The sequence below is a fragment of the Vombatus ursinus genome, unplaced genomic scaffold, assembly GCF_900497805.2.
Source record: "Vombatus ursinus unplaced genomic scaffold, bare-nosed wombat genome assembly UNPS02010304.1, whole genome shotgun sequence".
Taxonomy (NCBI): domain Eukaryota; kingdom Metazoa; phylum Chordata; class Mammalia; order Diprotodontia; family Vombatidae; genus Vombatus; species Vombatus ursinus.
In genome coordinates, this window is record NW_020950082.1 from 6,148,823 (window position 1) to 6,170,895 (window position 22,073).

The 22,073-nt window shown below is 37.1% G+C and overlaps 1 protein-coding gene across 1 annotated transcript in view; it reads right to left on the bottom strand.

Moving 5' to 3' along the window:
* Nucleotides 1-712: 712 nt before the first annotated feature.
* Nucleotides 713-22,073, bottom strand: part of RAP2A (RAP2A, member of RAS oncogene family) — a 37,420-nt gene continuing 16,059 nt past the window's right edge. Inside the window, exon 2 of the mRNA XM_027854140.1 lies at nucleotides 713-1,342. Coding sequence (XP_027709941.1) covers nucleotides 1,105-1,342 — 238 coding nt within the window. The 3' untranslated portion in view covers nucleotides 713-1,104. The remainder of the gene's footprint in view (nucleotides 1,343-22,073) is intronic.

Below are 22,073 nucleotides of genomic sequence, written 5' to 3' on the forward strand. Positions count from 1 at the left end.
AATGTCAACATTAAAGCTCTGAAATAGCAAACTTGATTTTGAAAGAAAGTTAGCTTGGGATCACACCAAAAACCATAGCCCTTAAAGGCAAAAAAGAATTTGTTGTCTTAACAAACTCAAAAATGAAGAATGGTTGTACTGTCCCATGAGGTTTCTGCAAATGGGAACATCTGGATGCAACATGGCTTCATTTTCCTTACAAGATGGTACTAGTTAATCTACTAAAATGCTCCTTGTTAGTAAGGCTAAGCAATTTCTTTTCATCATAGTTGCTTCCTCCATGTTCAATAAAGTGATAAAGACATTTCCTGCTTTGTAAACAGAGGTTTGTTTGCTTATTTTTTTGTCTGAACAAAACCTGAAGAGATCTTCCATTTTCAGTAGCAAAACAGATGATTTAACACATTATAAAACCAGACTGCGTTTGCACAACCTGTTCAGATCTCTTCATTTTCAAGGACTGGTGCAGTGAGTTCCATGTCACAGACTAGGATAAAATATACAACTAACAGCATCGATTTTGCAAACAAGAAATAATATGCCAGCCTCGTAAAGAATGTCCCCTATAATGCTGTTAGCATTATGGTTGATCCTGCTTTACTTGACTGAGTTAACTTGGCCAGAAGCACTATTACAAGTCTTAAAATTCGGTATTTGTGTATTTTTCTCTTTAAAAAAACAAAAAAACAAAAAAAAACCAACAACAAAAAAAAACCAAAACAGAACAAATATTTTAATTGTGAATGATCATTGCAGGTCTTCTCATTTCTCCCTCAAGAATATTTCCAATTTATGTAATAGTTGCTGCTGTCTGGGACAATGCCAACATATCTTTCAAATGAGATCACCCTGTAGATTAACTGGCTATGCCTTCGAGTTGCAGGTGCATAAGGGAGACTGAGGACAGTAGTGAAAAATACAGTTACTGAACCCAAATATATTCAGAGACACTGATTGACAATCACTGCTTAGCTCTGAATAAGTATGTAACTTCACTGTAGATTCATTCCACACATCCTTGCAAATTGGGCAGTAAAGCAGACAGGATTTTACCACCTACAAAAGTTGAGTAAATTGTGTCCAGGACATGTCCACTTTTAAATGCTATTGTATGTTACACGCAGAACAGCATGGATCATCTTTGTCTGGCTGAGCGGCATAGTTCATTTGTCTAACAATTTCTGCAAAGAGCTCATCCACCATTGTTTTACTTTTAGCAGACGTCTCCATAAAGGGACAACCCCATTCTTCAGCCAAGGCTCTTCCCTCATTTGAAGATACTTCTCTCTCACTTTCCAGGTCCACTTTGTTCCCAACCAAGATTACTGGTACCTTCTCATATCTATGGAGAAAAAAAAAAAAAAGAAACACACATCATGAATTAATAAAAAGGTACACAGAAAAGGTGGGCTTTTTCTTTTTTTCTTTGCTTTTCTTTTTTGCACAAGGCAATCAGAGTTAAGTGACTTGTCCAGGATCATACAGGTAGTGTCAAGTGTCTGAGGCTAGATTTTAAATCAGGTCCTCCTGACTCCAGGTCCGGTGCCCCATCCCTCTACGCCACCTAGCTGCCCCCAGGTAGGTTTTATTTTTTCCTGCTTCAAACAAATCCTTTTTTTTTTTTAAGTGAGGCAATAGGGGTTAAGTGACTTGCCCAAGGTCACACAGCTAGTACGTGTCAAGTGTTTGGTCTGAGGCCGGATTTGAACTCAGGTCCTCCTGACTTCTGGGCCAGTGCTCTATCCACTGCGCCACCTAGCTGCCCCTCAAACAAATCCTCTTAACCACAATTAACAAATACCTTTTAAAAACATGGGTGGGTTAGAGCACTGGCCCTGGAGTCAGGAGGACCTGAGTTCAAATCCGGCTTCAGACCAAACACTTGACACTTACTAGCTGTGTGACCCTGTGCAAGTCACTTAACCCCAATTGCCTAAAAATTAAAAAAAAAAAAAAAAAAAAGCCAAACATGTGTGGAGTCTGGTACTTGCAAAACTTTGATTTAATGAATATCTGCAAGCTGCTTTATAGTAGGATTTATGAAACCTATTATTATTTAAATAAATAATGAACACCTAAAATCAACTGTTAGTTATACTTCCAATGTACAACAAAACTTCTTAATAAATCCTATTGTATAAACTAATTTCCCTTCAATCTCTAAGTAGTCAACCCAACCATCATGATTGACATCATAAATCAAATGTGTTATATATAAAGATTATTTAACTTAAAAATATGCTTAAAGCCATCTTTAATGATATACAAATGTCGACTGACAAATTTTTATTAGTTTATTCTCCACTCCCACTTCTAAATAAACATATATAGCAATAATAAGAATTTACTAATTTATTCTTGGTAAACTACATTTTGGTCATTTACAGCTGAGGAGTGTTAGCTATTATACTTTTTTCATGGAAGCTTACTGATTATTACTATTAATATCGTTCCAAAAAAATTCTAGTACAAATTCTTATCACAATGTAGAAATGGCCATGGGTTTTCCAAGGCTATGGCAGTAGAATTCAAATCCTGCCTTCTTTTATCAAATTGAGTCGAGTTCTACGAAGCTGAGTTTGGCCACTGTGACAGACTGTTAGCTACTGAGTGATAAATTCTTTGGCCGTGACATAGAATAGTAACATTACTATCATATAATTCACTGGATGGATCTTATCCATTCTATTCAGCTGCAGTGGACAGATATTTTACTCCAAGTCAACAATTCAATTCAACAAACACTAAGTATCTATTGTGTGTGGGGCTGAGGGTAAGATGATAAAAAAAATGTTCTCTGGCTTCAACAACCATTCTACTAGGAGGCTATGATGCATATAATCCATGTTTTAGAAAACACTAAAAAGTGAAGAGTAGGGACATCAGGAAGGGTCCCAAAAAGGAGGGGGCAGAGGCTGAGCAGTAGACCTACACAAATAGGGCCTTCTGAGGACAAATACAGATTGTTAGAGATGGAATGCCAGCGTCATAGATCATAAAGAGGGATAGTAGGCTAGTCTGTCTATTATAGAGTGAAATGAAGTCAGGTAAAATAACCAGCAGAGAAAGCGTGAAGAGTGTTTGGGGGCATCGCTGATAGGAAGGGCAGGAGATGGATGATGACACACCAAACTAGTCAGAAGAAGAACAGTGAGACAGGCAGGGGCAACAATAGCAGTCAGCAGTGTCATCAAAGTAAGCCAGAATGCAAGGGGTTTAGAAGTGAATGGGAAATGAAGTAGTGGTGGCGAGGATAGATGGCTCTTCATACATGACTAGAGAAAGTCAGCCCAAGGGGATGGCGGGATCAAATGAAGGGATTTTTAAGGATGAGAGAGGCCTAGCTAATGTTTGTAGGAAGCAGACAATGAGAAGAAAATAAAAATGAGGCCATTATAAAACACTTTAATATCTAGTCTAAGCAAAGCACTATGTCATGAATATAGGAGAGAAATACAAAAAGATTACAGGGGACTGGAGCCAAGATGGCAGAGTAAAAGCAGTGACTTGCTCGAGCTCTCCCCCAAATCCCTCCCAATACCTGAAAAAAACAAACAAAAACAGCTCTAAACAAATTCTAGAGCAGCAGAACCCACAAAAAGACAGAGTGAAACAAATTTCCAGCTCAAGACAACCTGGATGGTTGATCAGAAAGGTCTTCTGCGCTGGGCTGGGAGAGTAGCTCAGTTCAGTGTGGGCCAGGCAGGCAAAAACAGGACCTCAGAGAACCTGGAGCAGGCCTCAGGGGACTGAATCAAGGGAATCTGTGGTGGTTTCCAGACTCCTAAACCCACAAATGCCAAAGACAACAGGAAAGGTGTGTCTGACCGTGGTGAGAGATGAGCTTGGTCCCAGTCCCAGCACAACCCCAGGATGGCGGCTGCTTCCAGAGCACGCAGTCAGGGGAGATCAAGTGGCTGGTCGGGGGGGACAGCAGGGAGCTCTTTGCTGGTGCTGAGGCAGGATTCTCTTGCTTTGCCTGTGCTTGGGCCTGGGTCGCAGTTCTGGGTGGTGGTGCTGGGGCAAGGAGGAGCGCCGGCATGGTGGAGCTCCTAGTGGTAGTGAAGATGGAATCCTTCTCATAGATTCAAGGCAGAAAAGAATTCCTGTGGTCACTCACAGACCAGAGCCCAGGCCAGGAAAGGAGTAAACACCTCACCCTTGATCATATCACCTTGGAAGAACTGAAAATTTACAGGTCCCTAGAAGTATCTCTGAAAACAGCGGCACAAAACCCCTGAAGCTTGGGACAGTACATTCTCCACACTGGAAGCACACCGTAACAAAGAGTTTAAAACTCAAGTAATTAGCTGGGAACATGAGCAAAATGTGCAAAAGTCAGACCATAGAATCTTTGGTGACAAAGAAGATCAAAACATACAACTAGAAGAAGACAGCAAAGTCAAAGCCTCCAAGAAAAATATGAATTGGTCCCAGGCCATAGAAGAGCTCAAAAAGGATTTTGAGCAGCAAGTAAGAGAAGCAGAGGAAAAACTGGGATGAAAAATGAGAGTGATGCAAGAAAAACATGAAAAACAAATCAACAGCTTGCTAAAGGAGACCCCAAAAAACACTGAAGAAAGTAACACCTTAAAAAATAGACCAACTCATATGGCAAAAGGTGCAAAAAGCCGAGGAGAAGAATGCCTTAAAAAACAGAATTGGCCAAATGGAAAAGGAAGTCCAAAAGCTCACCGAAGAAAATACTTCCTTAAAAATTAGAAGGGAGCAAATGGAAGCTAGTAACTTTATGAGAAATCAAGAAATTGTAAAATAAAATCAAAAGAATGAAAAATAGATCCAGGAGAGGTAATTTAAAAATTATTGGACTATCCAAAAGCCATGACCAAAAAAAGAGCCTAGACATCATCTTTCAAGAAATTATCAAGGAAAACTGCCCTGATATTCTAGAACTAGAGGATAAAATAGAAATGGAAAGAATCCACCAATCATCTCCTGAAAGAGATCCCCAAAGGAAAACTCCTAGGAATATTATAGCCAAATTCCAGAGTTCCCAGATCAAGGCGAAAATATTGCAAGCAGCCAGAAAGAAACAATTCAAGTATTGTGGAAACACAATCAGGATAACACAAGATTTAGCAGCTTCTACATTAAGGGACTGGAGGGCTTGGAATATAATATTTCAGAGGTCAAAGGAGATCGGATTACAACCAAGAATCACCTACCCAGCAAAACTGTGTATAATCCTTCAGGGAAAAAAAAGGACATTCAGTGAAATAGAGGACTTTCAAGCATTCATGATGAAAAGACCAGAACTGAACAGAAAATTAGACTTCAAATACAAGATTCAAGAGGAACATAAAGAGATAAACAGGAAAGAGAAATCATAAGGGACTTATTAAAGTTGAACTGTTTACATTCCTGCATGGAAAGATGATATTTGTAACTCATGAGACCTTTGTCAGTATTAGGGTAGTTGGAGGGGAAAAAAAAAGTTATATGTATACACACACACACACACACACACACACACACACACACATATAAACATATATAGACAGAGGGCACAGGGTGAGTTGAAGATGAAGGGGTGTTATCTAAAAAATAAAATTAAGAGGTGAGAGAGGGTTATAATGGGAGGAGAAAAGGAGAGGTGGAATGGGTTAAATTATCTCACATAAAACAGACAAGAAAAAGCTTTTACAGTAGAGGTGAAGTGGGGGAAGGTGAGAGGGAATGAGTGAATCTTATTTTCATCGGGTTTGGCTTAAGGAGGAAATAACATACACACTCAATTGGGTATGAAAATCTGTCTTACCCTACAGGAAAACAGAAGGAGAAGGGGATAAGAGAAGGGGGTGACAAATTAGGGGAAGGGGTATTCAGAATGCATGCTGTATTGTGGTGGGGGGAGGGGCTTGGAACTCAAAATCCTGTGGAAGTGAATGTTGGAAACTAAAAATAAATTAATAAATGTTTAATATAAAAAAAAAGATTACAATATAATCAAGCTAAGACATACACAAAATCAAGCTAAGACATACAGAAAAGAAGAATGAGACAGCAGCTACTGATTATACATAGGATGCATGGGCGTATAGACATTTAATAATGGTATTCTGAATAATAACTAGGCCAAAGACAGATCATAGAAATAACTATTGTATGAAACTGAATGATATTGTGTCATAAGGAAAGATAATTAGGAGAATTCAGAAGCATAAGACTCACATGAACTCATGTAGGAAAAGAAAAGCAAAACCAGAAAAACAATATATACGACAATAAGAGTGTAAATGTAAAAACTTCCATAAAATGAGACCTAAAGCTGTGTGATTGTAATTACCAAACATAGCTATGGAGAAGAGTTGAGAAAATGTACCAGTTTCTATCTTTCTTTTTTGTTTTTTAAGGTGGGAATAAAAGAATGGATCAGAAAGAATGTGTGGATGGATTGGTTACTTTTGCTGAACTGCTTTCCTTTTTACCCTTAAAAAAAAAATTATTTGTTACAGGAATGGCCTACTGGGTAGGGGCTGGAGGGAGGTCTATACTTGGAAACGAAGGTGATATAAAAGCAAGATATCTTTATATCAAAATAAATAAATAAAATGAAGTTGGGGGGGAAGAAGCAAACAACTGGAAATCAAGCAAGTACCTATTGACTGGGCATAGCTAAATAAATCAAGGTATATAAAATTTTTACAAATTGGCACACAGTTAGGTATTGTAAACAAGCAATAGAAAAAACAACTTGTGGCCACTGGTTGATGATACTGATCCTTCCATGGTGGTCAGACTGACCAATCCTTGGTGTCATGTCTCACTTGCCTTAATGTATATACAGCTCTACAAACTTAAAGGTGTATTATTATTATCAAGCTTAGGAGCCTGGACCAGATGGCTTTTTGAGGTCCCTCCACAATTAGAATGAACGTCACAATCATGCTTATAATGGATACTGGCAAAAACTGCATATGGCTTTATCTCCAAAAACCAGAATGATCCCACTGCTATGCTGAAAGTAACTTTCTCTCTTTATGTATATATATGTTCGTGTATGACACTATTTTCTTGGAAAATCTAAGTGCTTACTTTATTCAACAATAATGCTGAAAATTAGTTTTTATTATGTAACATTCCAGAATAATTTTCCCTTTCTTTGATATCACTAACATTCTCAAACACACATTAATATTTTGGTGCTGACCTTTTCTGTATTTCCTCCCTGCTTTTTGTTTAAAATGCTATCCTTAAAGATTTAAGTTATATGAAAGAGAAGTTCTCATTATTTAAAGACTGAGGAATATGTGTTGATCCTATTTAACATCTTGATATTTTTCTTCTTTTTATAAAGTATTTTACTTTAAAGGGTTCAAAATGTTATCCATATTTTATCTTCACAAAGCAGACAAAAGGCAGGCTTGGAAATGAAATGTCACCAATCAACCAACCTGCCAGCATTTGTTAAGCACCTACTACATACCACAGTGGTAGGGGTTGGCTACAAAATACCAAAATGAAAAGAAAATCCACTTTCAAGGAACTTGCATTCTAACAAATTAATTAAAAAGCCTGTTTAATATCAGACTGAACTAATAGAGACTCAGTTTTATAGCACAAATCCACTTCAGGAATGCTAACAAGCTAAAAGAAGTAAATCAACTTTTAAATATGAATTTATTAACATTTTGAAGGACACATGGCTCTGCTGATGACACTAGTTGTCTGATGTAACAGCTTAGATTTCCCTTCTCACTTCTGTCCTTAAACTATTGCCATGGAACAGGTGAGTTCAATCTACCCTTGTTGCTATTCTCCCTCACTGCTAGTTTATATAAGGTCGCAGGGAAAAATCCTACACTGGGCAATGTATCTTCCTGCAGACATCATTTTTTATTCTCTGCTTATGCTAAGCAGATGAATAACAGGTAGCAGTGCTACCTGAAAGACTTATCATCTGGGTCATCTGATCAGATCACTAATTTCAAATGCTACTTTTGAAATGCCTAGATTAGAAATCTTCGAAGACCCATTTTTGAGAATTCTCAACCTTATAAAACATTCCCGAAACTTTTCAAGTTTTCATTAGCAAGTGTTCTCTAAATGTCTACTTTGTGCAAGGTATCATGCTAGACACCATGGAGAATGCAAAGATGTATAAGACATTGAATCAAACTCTCCAACAGCGTATCTATCACAAAGAAACAGCATTATACAATAATACATGCAGTAGATTTTTGGGGGGGAGGGGGTCTTGACTTGTGATTTTACCACATTAGGAAACTCCGTTCCAGTCATGTAGTTGAAAAACCCAACTACACCTCAAAGTCTTTGAGAAACTGCCTTGGGAACTGAGAGGTTGCAAGACTTGAACATGGCCACCCAGCTAGTAGTGTTAGAGGCAACACTCAGACTGAGGTGATCTTAATGACTCTCCAAGGCTGGATTTCTCATTACAACGCATTACGTCTTGCACAAAATACGCAATGAGGAAAAGAAAAAAAAAGGTGTAAACGATCCCTTGCCTAACCAAGTTAACCCTGAGCTTAAGGAATAATACTGGAAGGAAGGGAGAAAAGAACTATATTGGATAGAATTTCAAGGTTAGGCACCCTCTTTATGTACCCGAAATGAATTTACTATTATAAGCAACATAACTACATTTGGTGATTGGTCACAATTTACAACAGTAATTGTGCTTTCTCCACAAATGTACAAAGTGCTAATTGTTCCTAATAGGGGAACAAGTATCAGTGAAGTAGGTAAACTATTTGGTTAGGAACAGTTAATACAAGTACAATCTAGTATTTATGCTTTATATGTAACAGGGGCCTGGCCAATAGAGCTCCATTCCCAGAGCATGTGTGACAATGCTCTGTCTGATGTCAGCCCATGTGGAAGAGGCTAGGGAGCCTTCTTAACTGGAATGGAATGGAAGGGTAGGGCCTGGCTTACTGATTTGGCACAAGGCCAAACATTCTGGTCTGCTAACCACATGGTGAATAGATGGACTGTTGTTTGGCTGCTGAGCTGGTAATGGGTGCTTTCACTAACTGGCAAAAATGGGGCTCTTTCTCTTCTTTCCTGGTTTGTGGTGATCAAGGGAGGAGGAAAGAACTGCTGTTTAAGTCTCTGTTGTGTCTCTTCCTGCTTTCAGGTAGAGTACTGAAGAGAGCTACACACTTATAAGCTTCAAAAGCTCTGTATAACAAATGCCTCAAGTCCAGTAGCTAGAGTCCATGATAGGATTTGTGTATGGCTGAGCAAACAAATGAAACAGCAGCCTCACCCTGAAGAAAGACCTATTTAACTCAACCCAGTAATTGGAGGAACATGGACTCATCCATCAGCCCTTTCACAAGAAGTGAACTTGATGGAATGAATGATTCCTAGCAAATGATTTAAGTGTGAACCCACTCTTCCAAGGGATTCACTTGGAAGGAAGTGACCCCACCCACTTCAGGCAAGGGAAATGCATTGGACCTTCTGTTCTTGATTTACCTTCACAGTAAATCTCTGTAAAAGTTAATGTTGTTCAGTAGATCAAACTTTCTATTTTTGTAAGTAGCTTGCTTCAAAGCCCCAAATCAACTTGTGTCAAACTCTCATTATTGCATAATGAAACCTTTGAAGAAAATAAATTTTCTAATCATTTGGCTTTAAAAGATAATAACTACTTACATTTATCTAGTGAGTGACAGTTTTGAAAGCATTGCATATAAAATCTCATTTGATCCTCATAACAAGGCCCATGTGGAGGAGCAGACCAAGGGGTAGTGCTCCCCTTGGACAGATGAGGAACAGTAAGTGACGGAGTCAGAACTCAAATCCAGGTCTTCTGATTCTAGGGCCAGCCAGTGCTATTTCCCCTACACCAGGGTGCTATTGTTATTAGTGATTTATTTTTCACCACCTAATCCAATGTCTTTAACAGTCATTTTTCCTGTACTATTGCAGTGGTTATATAAGTGTACACCTATTTGTGATGAGTTTATGAAAATAATTTAAGGAGGTTGGTTTGATAGAAAGCTACAGCACAAATAAGTTTATGAAAAGAGTGTCATGTTTCATAAATCTTTGTAAAAAAATTAAAATAAATTGTGAAATGGGAACTTAAAATGTGATTTTTTAAAAAAAATCTACTTTTGTCAGTAAAGGAATATGTTTGCTGGAATATCCGTAAAACTTTTGTTTTGTGACATGCCATTTTTTCCTCCTTACATTAAAGCTTCTGAAACTTGAAAAAAAGTTAAGGGATATTAGTTGGTTCAATCAGTTAACAGTGGGGACAACACATCAGCTCAAGGGCCTCAAGGCAATGGCATTAGAAAATGAGATCTCAATCGCCCTAAGGGTCCCCCAGTTCCCTAAGAGGAAAATATATCCCAGAGAACACAACTTGCCAGTGTGCACGCAGGTTGGGAGAGCATCTCCAGAGTCTGGCAACACCAGACAGAAACCAAATGTCCTGAATAGACACAAAAAGTTACATTTGCTGCCAGTGATTAAATATTCTGAACAAGGATTTTCTTTTTTTCTGTTCAAACTGGAGAATTAGCTTGGAAGCATATTGGTGCAATGGAAAAATGCTGAATTTGGAGTCAGAGGAACTAGGTTCAAGTAACAGTTTTGCTACTTGCTAACCTATGTGATCCTGAGAGGCATTTAATCTCTCTGGGCCCCAATTTGCCCAATTGTAAAACGAGGCTGGACTAGACAACCTCAAAAAGATCTCTTCGAGCTTTAATTCAATGATTCTCTGTACTTGTAAAAAGTATTTAACACATTTAAGCTAGAGAAAATTTATCCAAATTCCTAAAGGCAAAAGGTGTGCTGAATGCCAGACTCAGACACACTTTCTAGATCTAATAGCTGCACTCCCTCTCCATTTTTTTCTTCTCAATCCCTTGGAACCTGTTTTGTCTCAATTATCCAACTGGAATTGTCCAATCAAGGGTTCGAATGACATCTTAAATCTTTAAATCCCACGTTCCTCACCCCTCTTCTGATCTTCCTTGACATCTCTGTAGCTTCAATGACTACTTTTCCCATCTTCTATGTATTCTTCCCTTGTCTTTTAAGACACCACACTCATGGAATCACAGAATTTCTAAAGTTGGAAGAGATGTGAACGGCCATCTAGTTCAACTCATATGAAAAGAAATCTCCAAAACAGCACACTTAACAAGTGGTCATCCAGCCAGAATCAGATAATTTGAGCATTGAAAGGGACCTCTGCAGCCATCTAGTTCAAACTATACCAAAAAAAAAAAAGATTCCCATGACAATATAACTGACGGTCGTCTGACCTCCGCTTCAAGACCTCCCCTGAAGAACTCATCACCCTCCTCCTGAGACATCACATTTGACTAACAGGTTAAGCCCTATATCTTCGAAGTCTTTTCTGACTTCAAGTCTAAATTTGTCTCATATATATAAAAAGTGCTTTTCAAATTATAAGATGCCATGTAAATATCAGTTATTATCATTATTATAGTACTAAAAATCTGTATCAAATTCCACTTTAGAGAGAAAACAATGTTTTATCTATTTGGTGCTAGAAGTCACTGAAATAATTAGGAGTCACAAAACTTCATTTTGTTAAATCAATCACCAAGTATTTAGCAAACACTTGCAAAAAGCTGAGTGGGAAAACACCGAAACACCCTAAATTATGATGACTTGATCTCAAAGTGTAGACATTCCAGTTGGAGACATAAAATTAGAGGTAGTAGGGCAGTAGAAAGTACTTAAGTTGTAGTCAAAGGACCTTCATTCAATACCTAGATCACCATGAACAAGTCAAATCACCTCCCTGAGGCTTAGTTTCTTCATCTGAATCTCTTAATCCATAGACTTTGTACTACTTATGTCACGGATTTTGTTTGTGAGGAAATTATTTTATTGTCTATTTAATATTAGGTGCAATTTACCTTTTTTAAAAAGATCTATACTTGCATTTCATTGGTCTTGAGAACTCCACATGTGGAAACTTCCACTACACAACTTAAGAGCTGTATAGAGGGCTGTGGAGGGCACTGAGAAATTAAAATGACTTGCCACCCATGGATCACAAAGGTCATCTTCTCCTGGTTCAAATTCTAAATCTGGGGTCCCACCCTGCCTCCACTCACTTTTTAGCGCCCTTTCATGTATTGACTCCTAAGGGCTAGAACTGTGTTTCTTTTTGCTTGTATCTGAATCCTTAGCACTTAGCATAGTGCCTAGTAAGTACTTGATAAAACCTTGTTGATTTTACCTGCCTTGGAGTCAGGGAGATCTGGGTCCAAATTCTGCCTACGACAGACATACTACCTATCTTATTCAAGTTTATACATGCTCTAAGAGATCAGAAAAGGGAGCAATCAATAATGTGCCCACAAAGTGTTAAAGCACTTGTCTAAGGTCATATAGATCACAGATGCCGTGAGAACCTAGTCTGGTGTCTACTATGCCACAGGGCTTCCTCTCATGTAGAATGAGGTGGGCCTAGCAATATGGGTATAAAGGAGTTTCAGCAAAACAAAAGCAGAAAATTAGGGGATGCTGAGAATAACTTGATTCGCCCCTCAAGCATAGGAGAGATGAAACCACCTCAGGGGGCATTCTAGACAGGTTTCACAATTTGAGCACCGCTTAGAAGAGGCAACTGACAGGTGAGGTCCCTTTCAGTACGAGGAGTCTATAACTAGAGAGTGCTGAGTCTTTGAAATACTATTTATATTAACTTATGTTTAACAATTCCTGTAACAGTAAAGGTCCAGTCGAAAAAAAAAAGTTAATATTATCCTACTGGAGAAGGTAACAGTTTTCATCTGCACATGTTATTACAGTCAAATTTTATTAAAACTCTTCTTTCTGAAGGGAGGTGGGGGTGGGGGCAGTACTAGACCTGTGATTTATTTGGTCTAAGAAATTCCCTCTGCCAACACAGACTGGCATCTGCAATTACAGTTTTAGAGTGCTGAATGGGGGTACTAAGAGGGAGACTTGTCCAGCATCACAGAGCCTGTGGCAATGAGGAATGAATCTAGGTCTTCCTTTGACTACAAAGCCAACTCTTTCATTAACGCCATTAACAAACATTATAATTAAAATCTAAAGATTTCCAAGGACTAGCCAATGACCCAAATACAATATTTGATTCAACAAATTTCAGTATAATAGAAGAATTTCAACAGTCCCTCAGACTTTTTCCTAATGGAATCCAAGTGGTAGCAATCCTTGTCTTCAGAACATTCATTCTCCATTAGTGACAAGCACCCTAAATACAGGCAGTCAATTCATTATGTAAGCCATTTGGCCTCAGGGAGGGCAAGTCTCAGCATGAATGGTACTCCATCACAAAGTACCACATATAAGCTATTTTACTAGAAAGGCCTACTGAAAAACTGAACACAAAAGAAATATGGCATGGGAAATACCACTGACAATAGTGTCAAGCCAGACAACTACAGCTACTGATTTATGTTCCACTAGCAAGGATATAATTGCATTTTATTTCTCTAATGAGAATAGTACACTTCACATACAATGTACTTAAAATGTCCTGTTGTGCAGGTGAAATGAATTAGAAACCTAAATACAAAAGGTTGATTTTATTAGTTGAATTCTGGGATCCAAGTAAACAACTAACTTCAATCCATTTAAATGATTAAAATTTGTCTTTTAGCGTGTAAGAAAAATTTGTAAATTATAATTTCAGAATTTAGGTTCAGAAAGAGTCTTAAGGATCCTTTTCTAGACCAATCCCTTGTTGTACACCCAGGGAAACAGCCCCAGAGATGACTTATCCAAGGTTTAGTGACAGGTAAAACTTAACATACCAGGTTTCGTAAACCTGTCTACTCCTCATTCCATGAAATTATGCTGAAAACCTATCTCCCAAAAACAGCTATTTTCCCCTCCAACAAAGAGTTGTTTCTAGGATGAAGGTGGGGAATAACACACAAACTAGGGAATCCTTCCTCCCCAATTGTGGTTCCCACCTGCCCTCAAATTCTTATCATACATCTTATTTGTCCTTTTATTATCCCTTTGGACACACACATACACACGTATTCTTTGGGGGTTTCATACTATCTTCTTTCAATTTCCCCAGGTATTGTTTCTCTTCTTGGTGTGCAATATAATTTTTTGAAACTTGCTTTTTGAGATTAAGGATGGTATATCACACATCATAAAACCACATTTCGTACCTAAAGGAGACACCCTACTAATTAAAATGAAAAACTACAAGATAAAACATCAACTGTTGATTTTCAATATTACCATAACAGAATTTCAAATCATTAAGATGGCATGGTTTACATGATATATTATTAGCATGGATGGTTCAGCATACATATAAATCTCATAGCATTCTGTTTCTAGAAAGGGCAACTAGGCAAGTGCAAATTTAGGGCCAACCACAATGGTTTTTTTTTTAAACAATTCATCCTAGAGTCTTTGGTCTATACGCAGCAACCTATTGTTTAATCTATTAAGTTTTAGGGAACTTGGCCAGACCACTGGCTCTGATTGACAATGCAGTCTTTTCTGATTTAAAGTGTTTTTTAAAAAAAAAAAAAATTGGAGGTAATTGGGGTTAAGTGATTTGCCCAGGGTCACACAGCTGGTACCTGTCTGAGACTGGATTTGAACTTAGGTCCTCCATACTTCAGGATCGGTGCTCTATCCACTGTGCCCACCTACCTACCTACCCCTGGAGTGCTTTAAATGAGCAAAAACCAACAATTCCTCTGATTTAAAAAACAAACCAAAACAAAACTAAGATCTTGAAAAGAAATTATGTTGGTGGTTTTAGAATACTATAAAGTCTATTTTATCATTAATTTTCAATATTGCAATATTATACAACAGAAGAGAACTGGACTAGGAGCCAGGAAACATGGGTTTCCCTAACAGTACTACCAACTTCTCAAAGCGGTGAGGAAAAGAGATCTAGACATTATTATTATTATTATTGTTATTATCCCCTACTTTGTTACCAACAAGTTTTACATCATTTTAAAGACATTTAGCCTCTCAGTTTTTGCATACGTAAATAGTTTTGGTGAGGGTTAGGTAATAATGACTAACGCTTTAAGGTTTGCAAAGTGGTTTACAAATATTATCTAATCCATCCTCCTAACAAACCTGGGTGGTAGGTGCTGTTACTATCGCCCTCATTTTACAAGTGAGCAAGGAACCTGAAAAAGAGGTTAAGGGACTTGCCCAGGCTCACGTAACTATTAAATGTCTATTGTTCAGTTATTTCAGTTGTGTCCAACTCCTCATGACTTGGCAAAGATACTGGAGTGGCTTGCCATTTCCTTCTCTAGCTCATTTCACAGGTGAGGAAACTGAGGCAAACAGGGTGAAGTGACTTGCCCAAGAGCACACAACTAGTAAGCGTCGGAGGCCAGATTTGAACTCAGAAAAATAAGTCTTCCTAACTCCAGGTCCAGCGCTCTATCCACTGCTTCATCTTGCTGCCTTTAAGTGTCTGAAATGAGATTAAATGAAATTAACATAGGTGAAAACAGTTTGAAAGGTACAGGCATTTAGGTCATAGTGTCTAAAGTGCCGGACCAGGAGTCAAGAAGACCTCAGTTCAAATGTCCATCTTTCAACTCTGAGCCTTTTCACTGACTACATGCCTCTCATGCCTCTCATGCTTGCAATGTTCTCTCTACTCCTCTCCGCCTCCCAAAATCCCTGGTTTCCTTCAAGGATCTGCTGAAGCCCCACTTCTTCAAGAAGCCTTTCCCAGTCTTCCTTAATCTTAGTGCCTTCCCTCTGAAACTTTTCCCAATTAACTCTATATATTCATTATTTGTACATAGTTATTTACTGTATCCCCCATTAGATGTGAGCTCCCTAAAACAGTAATGGTCTTTTGCCCTTTTTTGTACTTTAGCACTTAGCATAGTGCTTGGCACATAGTAGGTGCTTAATAATTAGTATGATGACTGTAACATACTATATGGTGGTATTATCCTACAAGGATGAGATTCAAACTTCAAATGGATACATTATCGAAATATAAAAAGCCACACAGACAATTCCAAAGGAAAGAGAGATCTTTCACAATTATACATGGGGTGAGTTCTTAAAACAAGGAATAATAATGATCATAAAAGTAAAAGATAATTTCAACTACACAAAGATCATATAAAAGTCTAATATCCAAGTTATACAGGGTGTCCCAAAAGACTTAGTGAAGTTTTAGGCTATTAAAACTTGCCTCAGGGAGCAAGGAATAGTTTACCTGTCAGATTTATGGAGAACAGAAGAATTTATGACCAAACAAGAGATAGAGAACATTCTGAAATGCAAAATGGATAATTTTGATTACATTAAATTGAAAAGTTTTTGCACAAACAAAGCCAATGCAACCAAGATTAGGAGGGAAGCAGAAACCTGGGAAAGAATTTTTACAACCAGTGTCTCTGGCAAGGGCCTCATTTCTAAAATATATAGAGAACTGAGTCAAATTTATAAGAATACAAGTAATTCCCCAGTTGATGAATGGTCGAAAGATATGAACAGGCAGTTTTCAGATGAAGAAATTAAAGCTATTTATAGTCATATGAAAAAATGCTCTAAATCACTATTGATTAGAGAAATGCAAATCAAAACAACTCTGAGGTACCACATCACACTTATCAGATTGGCCAACATGACAAACAGAAAAATGCTAACTGTTGGAAAAGATGCGGGAAAATTGGAACACCAATGCATTGTTGGTGGAGTTGTGAACTGAGTTAACCATTTTGGAGAGCAATTTGGAACTATGCCCAAAAGGCCACAAAAATGTGCATACCCTTTGACCCAGCAATAGCACTGTTAGAGCTGTATCCCAAATAGATCAAAAACATGGGAAAATGACTCACACGAATAAAAATATTTATAGCAGCTCTTTCTGTTGTGGCAAAGACTTGGAAATTGAGAGGATGCCCATCAATTGGGGAATGGCTGAACAAGTTGTGGTATATGAATATAATGGAATACTATTGTGCTATAAGAAATGATGAGCAGGAAGACTTCAGAAAAACCTGGAAAGATTTGTATGGACTGATGCTGAGTGAAGTGAGCAGAACCAGGAGAACATTGTACACAGTAACAGTAATGTTGAGTGATGACTAACTTTGATAGACTTAGCTCTTCTCAGCAATGCAAGGATCTAAGACATCTCCAAAGGCCTCATGATGGAAAATGCTATTCACAAAGAAGAACGAACTATGGAGTTTGAATGTAGATCAACGCATACTATCTGCTCTTTTCTTTTCTTCTGTTTTGTTTTGTTTCTTCTTTCTTGTGGTTCCTCCCATTGGTTCCAGTTATTTTTTACAATATGACTAATGTGAAAATTAAAAAAAAATAAACTTGCTTCAGGGTCACACAGCTACTAAGTGTCTGAGATGAGATTAAACTCTTAAAACTTAAAACTATACTAAGATTTTTTGGAAAAGTATAGAGACTTGATATAAATACATATGAATAAGAGTCACTCATCAGTAAGTAATTTCTCAAAGGACATGTTTAGACAGTTTTCAAAAGAAACTATCAATTATCAACATGTATATGAAAAAAAATTCTCTAGGTCACTAATAATGAGAGAAATGCAAATAAAAACAAATCTGAGGTTTTACCTCATACCCATAAATTGGCAAGGATGACAAAGGATATTAATAATTGGTGCTGATTGTGGAAAGCCAGACACATTAATGGACTATTAATGGAACTGTGGATTGGCCCAACCATTCTGGAAAGCAGTCTGAATTATGACAAGAAAGTTATGAAATTGCTTATACTCATTTGAGCCAGATATTCTACAGCTGGGAATGTACCCCAAAGAGGTCAGTGACAAAAACAAAGGTCCCATATAAACCAAAATCTGATGCTCTGATGCTTATCAATTGGGGAAGGGCTAAGCAAGTTATGGTACTTCAATGTAATAAAATATTACTGCACAATAAGAAAAATGAATACAAAGAAATAGGCACCAAAAAAAAGCACAAGGAGGAAAAAATATAAATGATTAACAATGTAAACGGAAAAACATCATCAAAAGAGTGGAAAATGAATGCTGTGACATAGTAACAGCTTGGCTCCAAAAAGAACCATGAGAAAGACAATTCCTCTTTTCCCTACTTTTTTGCAGAAGTGAAGGACTATGAGTATGAAACAATGCACACAATTTTGGTTTTTATGATATGTTGGTTAGTTCTTTCTTTTCTTGCTTATAAAAGATGGCCCTCTGAAAGGCGAGGGCAGAAGAATACATTGGGTAGAGTAGGTAATATAAAAAACAAACAATATCTATAAATTTAGTTTAAAAAAAAAAAAGTAAACTCAGTAAAATTTAAAAATACTCTCCTGTGTGAAAAAAGACCCCGAGGTTAAAAAACCCTGAAGTTCTACCTCACATGAACTAGACTGGCAAAAATGACAAAAAAGGAAAATGGAAATTGTTGACGTGCAGAGGTCATGGTAAGATATACAGACCACTACCCTGCCAGGAGAGCTGTGAATTGGTACAACCATTCTGGAAACCAATATGGATCTAGAACCCTATTTATCTAGTCAATAAATAGTACCTACTCTTTGATCCATCAATATCACTGATAGTTATATACCCCAACGAAGTCAAAGACAGAAGGAAAGGACCCAAATATACAAAAATATTTGTGGCGGCACTTTTTGTTGCAGAAAACAAGTGAAAACAAAGTGAGTACACTTCCACTGGGGGATGGCTGAACAAATTATGGTACTCGAATGTAATGGAATAATAATTTACTTTAAGAAATCATAAACACGACAGATTCAGAGAAACATGAGAATACGTACAACAAATGACATAGAGGGAAGTAAGCAGAACTGGGGAAAACAAAAGAACATTAACCATGATAATATAAAGGAAAAAAATTGTGAAAGACTTCAGAATGCTCAGTACAGTGACCATCAAGACTTTAGTAAACTGATAGTAAAGTATGCTTCTCACCTGTGGGTTGAGAATTAATGGACCAGAGGTACAAAATGAGACCTACATTTTTGGACAGGGCCAATGTGTCGATTTATTTTGCTTAACTGTAATTATTTGTTAAAAGGGGGGTGTTTCTAGTTTCAGGCATGGAAAGTGACCACGGGGTGGGTAGCGACCATGAGTATAAAAAGGCATCAATGAAACATGAAAAAACACACAGAAGAGAACAGAAGGAAATTCAAAAGGGGGCATAATGCCAGGCAGTTTTGCCAGTGTTGTGTTGAACAACGAACTTGAACCCAGGTCTTCTTGATTTTAAAGTCAGCACTCTATCCACAATGATTCAATTCGGCAATCACAAAAAAAAAAAATTTAAAAACACACAAAAATTTTTTTTTACAATATGATAAAAGCTATTCAGTGACAAACATAAGTATGATACCCATTTGAGAAGGTGACTCTCCAGGACACCATATAAGCACATGGAGCCAGGTACAACCAGAGCAGCCCCCTGATGAGCACCATCAGGAATATTTTACAGACAATGGTTCCGGTTCTGACACTAATTATTGGTGTATCCTTTGTTACTCCTCTGGGTTCATTTATTCCCCTTTTAGATTCTCATATCTTTTTATTGCTGCTCAATATTGATATTCATTGTTGAGCTGTCTACTGGTATTCTTGCTTCAAGTTCTTAGTATTGTAATTACGTGGTCATTAATCCTTTGTTGCCACTCCAATCTCTTATTCCTGCTGATTCACTCCTCTGGTGCCATACCTTTTATGCAAGCCTACGTATTTTTATAAATCACCTTTGTATATTGTAAAATTAATCATCAAACACAGATTTCAATATACAAAGAATAAGACTGTATAAATAACTGTGAACTGCTACAATTTTTTTAAAAGAAGCATATACTAAATAAGATAGTAACAAAATTGTTCTGTTGTAATTCCTGCTGCATGTCTTTTCATTTTTCTGTATGCATTTAAAATGTTTTATTAACATTCTTGTTTTGGACATATTTTTAACTACCCACAAAACTACCACCTTCCCTCCCCATTTCCAAATAGAAGCCCTGCCCTGTAACATATGTGTAGTTCAGCAAACCAAATCACCATAGTCACATCTGAGAATGCATATATCTCATTCTACATCCATCACTTGTATTAACGAATGAAGAGTGAAATGGACTCACTTTTCTCATCTGTAAAATTACAGAAAAGTAATTGAAAGCATTATAAGTCCAAATATATGCATTCATACGTTCCATTTTCAAAGCAAAAATAAAAACAAATATTCATTGAGTGACTATGTACAAGGCCCAGCTATGTGTAAGTATTTAGGATTATAGAAACATAAGGGACATAATCTTTAACCCCAAAGGAGTTTATAGTCTAGGTGGATAAGTGTTTATAAAATGGAGATATCTTAACAAAATGCAATGATTCAGATCTTATTTCAATTTTTGAAGAAGTCTAAATTCCGTATAAAGTTATTGAGGGATATATATTTTTTTTATTTGACTACGCATATTTCTTGGAAAATTTTTTTTTCTTTTTCTTTCCCACTCCTCCCCCTTTGGACAGGAGGTAGAAATGAAAGAAAATATATTTTTATTTAATGGAGAGAGGTATGGGGGGTGTGTGTGTGTGTGTGTGTGTGTGCGCTATACATGTTAAATATTTCATGCATTTTCAACTGACATCACTATTATTAGTTTTACTTTGTTACAAGAGACTACTTGTGAAGTAGGAAAATCTGTAAACATAATGTAAAAACAAAATACATTAGCAAAACTTAAAAAGTCAAAATGCTGTAAAACAAAGCCTCTAAGTCTGATAGCGTAACTTAAAATTTCTTAGATAGGCAATATTTATTGAGTACTTACTGGTAGGTTTACCTATGTCTATGAGAGTTTTTAAACATGTAGATAACTGATTTCTGATTTCACAATTTCTGTCAGTGGCACCACCAATTTTAGCTAATCACCCATATTTGAAGTTCTAATTGTTTTCTTTCACTCTTTTCTTTCCTTTGCCTTCATAATTAATTTTCCAAATCCCGCTAATATTGCTTCCAAAATATCTTGTATCTTTCTTCTTTATGCTACATTATTTACAGAAATACTAATTTTTGGCATTTCTTAAATTCAGAATAAAAAATAAAATGATAATATAATTGATAACTTTTGAGAGCACATTAGGCTCTAACCTCATCCCCCTGAGCTTCCCACTCTTTGCCCTTCAAACCATACTTTACACTAGAGTCAAGTTAAACTTATTCCAGGGATCAGGTCATTATCATTTCTCTGTTCGAAAATTTTAAATGTTATAGTATGTACAACAAATCAAAAGGCAAAGAGGCATAAATCAAAGCGTGAATAATTTGGTGGCACAGGAGAAAGAGCGCCAGGCCTAGAGCCAGGAAGACCTGAGTTCAAACCCAGCCTGAGACACAACCCTGTTTGCTTAGTTTCCTCACTGTAAAATGAGCTGGAGAAGGAAATGGCAAACTATTCCAGTATCTTTGCCAAGAAAACCCAAAATGGAGCCACAATGAGGACACAACTGAAATGACTGAACAACAACAATGTGATTTCATATTAATTTAAGAGCAGAATGTATTAGATCACAGACCTCAGAGGTCACCTAGTCTAACCCACTTCGTTTTAAAGATCAAAAACTGTAGATTTCAATGGGTATTCTTGAAAGTTCAATCAAAACTGACAGTGGGTACAGGAATTTGAAAAGCATCTTGAAATACCTCATCGGGCAGAAAAGGGGAACAATACCAGAGGTTTCACCGGCATTTCAAATGTTAAAAGGAAGGGATGTAACCAAAAATTTATAGCATGGTGAGAAAATGGTTGCTCCAAGGCTTTATAAATTAATAGTAAAACTAGAACTTAAATTCCCCAACTCTGAGCCTGATGCTTCATTATAATATTTCCCACCAAATAAAAATTGATTTTTTTTGTACTGCACCCTACTATAACTTATCATATTGAAGATAGTTATTTGCCAGTTGTTTTCCTTTGCAATAAGGTTACTACCCCAGCTAATTATACCTATATTTAATTTAATTAATGCATCACTGAAAGATTATGGTTTTGATACATAGTTTGATACTACCACC